The sequence below is a fragment of the Heteronotia binoei genome, chromosome 1 (genome assembly GCF_032191835.1).
Source record: "Heteronotia binoei isolate CCM8104 ecotype False Entrance Well chromosome 1, APGP_CSIRO_Hbin_v1, whole genome shotgun sequence".
NCBI lineage: Eukaryota > Metazoa > Chordata > Lepidosauria > Squamata > Gekkonidae > Heteronotia > Heteronotia binoei.
The window spans coordinates 281733638-281738231 of record NC_083223.1 but is presented as its reverse complement, the minus strand read 5'-3'; the positions used below and the strand labels follow the sequence as shown (position 1 = coordinate 281738231).

At 54.9% G+C, this 4594-nt stretch overlaps 1 protein-coding gene across 1 annotated transcript; it reads right to left on the bottom strand.

Moving 5' to 3' along the window:
• Positions 1-407: 407 nt before the first annotated feature.
• Positions 408-671, bottom strand: LOC132588844 (cortexin-3-like). The gene has a single exon (XM_060261304.1). It carries the CDS (start codon positions 669-671, stop codon positions 438-440), a length of 234 nt encoding a protein of 77 aa, XP_060117287.1. The 3' UTR covers positions 408-437.
• Positions 672-4594: the final 3923 nt, after the last annotated feature.

Genomic DNA, 4594 nt, shown 5'->3' with positions numbered 1-4594 from the left:
CAGATCCTGGGTGGGAACTATATGGGAATCTCAATCAGCCTGCTCCCTGGGTGGCAGTGACTCTGCTAGAACTCAGGGCTGAGAGACCTGAAGCATCGGCGTGCCTCATGTCTTTGCTCTGAAAGTTCTTTCCGGAGCCTGCTTCGAACTCTTGAGATGAGAGGAGGAGAGCTTGGAGGAGATTGATCGTCAACAGCTGACACCGGTGCCTGGAGAGTGATTGATGGGCCAGCTGCTGTTTGTTCAGCTGAGGAACTGGCTGGCAATTCTTCCAGGTCTGTTAACCCTTCCAGCTCCTCCTCGTCAGGGCTCATGACACTCCCTGTCCCACACGGAACGTTGCTGGTTTTGGTGCACCCAAGATTTCGAGCGAGACCTTCAGGCCTCTGAGAGGCTCTGGGCCGCACTCCCCGTGCCTGGAGGACGGCCCCCCTTCGTCAGGCCAGCCGGTACCCGAAGGCGTCTTTCTCCATGTAGTCGGTCCACGTGGAGGTCGGAGTGCTTTGGTAGGGATCCAGCAAGATCCGGAAGCAGCGGACGATCAGCAGCCCCAGGACGACGAAGAGCAGGAAGACGAAGACCAGCGCAGCCCGCTGCTCCAAGCTCAAGGCCAGGGTGGGCACCATGGCACTGGCCAGCGGGGGGAGGGCGCTGCCGGGAGCTGTGGCCATCATTGTCTAGCCCAGAGGGGGTCTTCCTAGGTGGGCGGGAAGGGGGGGCCCTGCAACGAGACAAGCGGCTGGTGAGAGCAACAAAACATCCCCCCACCCTATAGTCAAAGGGTCACTGACCCCCAGGCGGATGTGCAGCGGAGAGAACTATGGAACAACCCGTGAACTAAGCAACAATAGACCAGGGGTGTCGGACTCATTTGATACGAGGGCCGGATCAAAGAAGTAGATATTGGATTTATATCCCGCCCTGAACTCCGAAGAGTCTCAGAGCGGCTCACAATCTCCTTTCCCTTCCTCCCCTACAACAGACACCCTGTGAGGAAGATGATGATATTGGATTTATATCCCACCCTCCACTCCGAAGAGTCTCAGAGTGGCTCACAATCTCCTTTCCCTTCCTCCCCCACAACAGACACCCTGTGAGGTAAATGAAGATATTGGATTTATATCCCGCCCTGAACTCCGAAGAGTCTCAGAGCGGCTCACAATCTCCTTTCCCTTCCTCCCCTACAACAGACACCCTGTGAGGTAAATGAAGATATTGGATTTCTATCCCGTCCTCCACTCCGAAGAGTCTCAGAGCGGCTCACAATCTCCTTTCCCTTCCTCCCCTACAACAGACACCCTGTGAGGTAAATGAAGATATTGGATTTCTATCCCGCCCTCCACTCCGAAGAGTCTCAGAGCAGCTCACAATCTCCTTTCCCTTCCTCCCCCACAACAGACACCCTGTGAGGTAAATGAAGATATTGGATTTCTATCCCGCCCTCCACTCCGAAGAGTCTCAGAGCGGCTCACAATCTCCTTTCCCTTCCTCCCCCACAACAGACACCCTGTGAGGTAAATGAAGATATTGGATTTCTATCCCGCCCTCCACTCCGAAGAGTCTCAGAGCGGCTCACAATCTCCTTTCCCTTCCTCCCCCACAACAGACACCCTGTGAGGTAAATGAAGATATTGGATTTATATCCCGCCCTCCAGTTCGAAGAGTCTCAGAGGGGCTCACAATCTCCTTTCCCTTCCTCCCCCAAAACAGACACCCTGTGAGGTAGATGAAGATATTGGATTTATATCCCGCCCTCCACTCCGAAGAGTCTCAGAGCGGCTCACAATCTCCTTTCCCTTCCTCCCCCAAAACAGACACCCTGTGAGGTGGGTGGGGCTGGAGAGGGCTCTCCCAGAAGCTGCCCTTTCAAGGACAACCTCTGCCAGAGCTCTGGCTGACCCAAGGCCATGCCAGCAGGTGCAAGTGGAGGAGTGGGGAATCAAACCCGGTTCTCCCAGATAAGAGTCCGGACACTTCACCACTACACCAAACTGGCTTATCAGACATAAATGAGGCCGGGCCATGTCAGGTTGGGCTGGGGCCATAAGTATACCTATTAAGATTAGGTCGCAGATATATAAACTTTATGAAGGACACAGACAAACAATTAAGTATTTCTTTTAAAAATAAAACATGCTGAAAACATTAGCGTTTGTTGGTCTTAAAGGGGCTTTCTTTGTATCTCTCCCATGGGATCCAGGGAACTGGGCAAAGGAAGCTCTGGCTCTTTCCTTCCTTCTTCAGGGGACCAGCAGGGGGAAGAGCGTTAGCCAATAGAAGGAAGAGCGGCTCGGCTCAGTAGCTCTGCTGTGTGATTGAGAGAACCTGGCAAAGCAAGCTCTCCCTCCCCCTTTTCCTCCCCAAGGGAGGAGCCTCAGCCTATTGGGAAAACAGAGGTGTTTGCTGTGCGATTGAGCAAGCCTTGCAAAGCAAGCTGTTACACGGAAGGAAGCAAGAGAGAGGGAGAAGGAAGCAGATGGCAGCCAGTTGCTTGGGGGCCTTATAAGAGCCCACCAGGGGCCTGATTCACCCCCCGAGCCACATGTTTGACACCCCTGCAATAGACTGTGGTCAAATGACTAAGAATTCATAAATAGTTCTATTCCAAGTTTCAATGATGATGATATCGGATTTATACCCCACCCTTCTCTCTGAGTCTCAGAGCAGCTTACAATCTCCTTTACCTCCCCCCTCCACCCACAACAGACACCCTATGAGATAGGTGGGGCTGAGAGAGCTCTCCCAGAAGCTGCCCTTTCAAGGACAACTCTGCAAGAGCTATGGCTAACCCAAGGCCGTTCCAGCAGCTGCAAGTGGAGGAGTGGGGGAATCCAACCCGGTTCTCTCAGACAGGCGTCTGCTCACTTCACCACTACACCAAACTGGCTCTCAGTATGAAAGATAAGTCCAATCCATAGACAGCAGTTGCAGTTTTAAACACAGTGATACAACAATCCAATAAGGTGTTTGTGCAAAAGTCTCTGGTCTTCTTTAACAGTTTAAATATTAGGGCCCCAAATGGAATCTTCTGCAGCGGTGGTCCCCAACCTTTCTGGCACCAGGGACCGGTTTTGTGGAAGACCATTCTTCCTCGGACGGGGGTGGGCGGAGCAATGGTTTCCGGGTGATACAACTGTGCACTTTATTTTGGTGCGGCAATTAGGTGTGAGAACTCTTATCTGGGGGAAGCGGGTTTGATTCCCCACTCCTCCACGTGCAGCTGCTGGCATGGCCTTGGGTCAGCCGTAGCTCTCGCAGAGTTGTCCTTGAAAGGGCAGCTTCCGGGAGAGCTCTCTCAACCCCAACTACCTCACAGGGTGTCTGTTGTGGGGAAGGAAGATAAAGGAGACTGTGAGGCACTCTGAGATTCGGAGCGGAGGGCAGGCTATAAATCCAATGTCGTCTTACTATTATTACTACATTGTAATATGTAATGAAATAATTATACAACTCATGGCACGGTTGCGAACAGGCCACGGACCGGTACCGGTCCACGGTGCGGGGGTTGGGGATGTCTCGGCATAAATCCAATCTCTTCTTCAGAACCAGACTGAGGGTACAACAGCAAGGTTTCAAGATCCAATCCCCCCGGGGGGGTGGGGAGGACTGCTTCAGAAGGCGGAGTCTGTGGCACAATACCCCGCCAAGATCCCTCCCACTCCCCAAACCCCGCCTCCCCAGGCTGCACCCCCGAACCTCCAGGAATTTCCCAACCTGGAGGTGGCAACTCTGTCCCTGAGGATGCCAAAGCGTAGCTGGCCTGGCTCTCAGAAGTGCAGTTCCCATGACTTGAGTCTCTCGAAAGGCCCGTAGCTAACCGGGAGCCCCACGGGGCCTGGACCCCCCTCACCCCCAGACTGCCCCTCTCCCTCCTGCACGATTTTAATCGTATGGGAGGGGCACCCAGGAACAGCCGCTGCCCCTCTCATGCCATTCAAGGGGTCCACAAACCAGCTGATTGGTGGGGTCCGAATCACGCAGATGGGGTGGCAGGAGCAGTACCCAGCCTTCTGCATGATTTAAACGGCCCCCTCCCCCTGCGGCCCCCCACGGCCCCCTCCCCCTGTGGCCCCCAGCTATGGGGCTGTCCCTCGCCAAGATGGTTTTCCCCTTGGGTGCCTGCCACCTGCCCCTCCTCCCTGCCAAATGGCACCACTGGCACTACCCGGGGAAGGAGGAACCCTCACCTGCCAACGCCGTTGAACCCCAGGAGCCACTGGAGATCTCTCGGCCCGCCTGTTCCCTGGCAGGAGAGATCCGCTGGATTTAGCTGAGGATTCTCAGACAGCAGTTCTCGCCTTCTCTGGGCTTCCCGGTGGTGGAGAAGGGGGCCCCAGCTCAAGAGGAATCAGTCTTGTCCAAAGATGCTGGAGGGGCCATCGCAGAGGAAGAGAAGCGCCCCCCCCTCGCCGCCAGATTGAGATGGGGCTGGGATGTTTTGGGGGGCTGGACCCCTCCTCCTTGCCCACACGTGTTGGTACCCGGAGATAGAAAGAGAGATGCTGCGAAGCTGTTGCCCGTAGCAACCAGTCTCCATAGCAATGCCTGGAGCAAACGTTTCGCTGGGGGTGGGATGGAGGCGTTTCTGGTTCCT

What these genes read in the sequence shown, in the direction of transcription:
- LOC132588844 (XM_060261304.1), bottom strand. Translation starts at nt 671, where the DNA reads ATGGCCACAGCTCCCGGCAGCGCCCTCCCCCCGCTGGCCAGTGCCATG.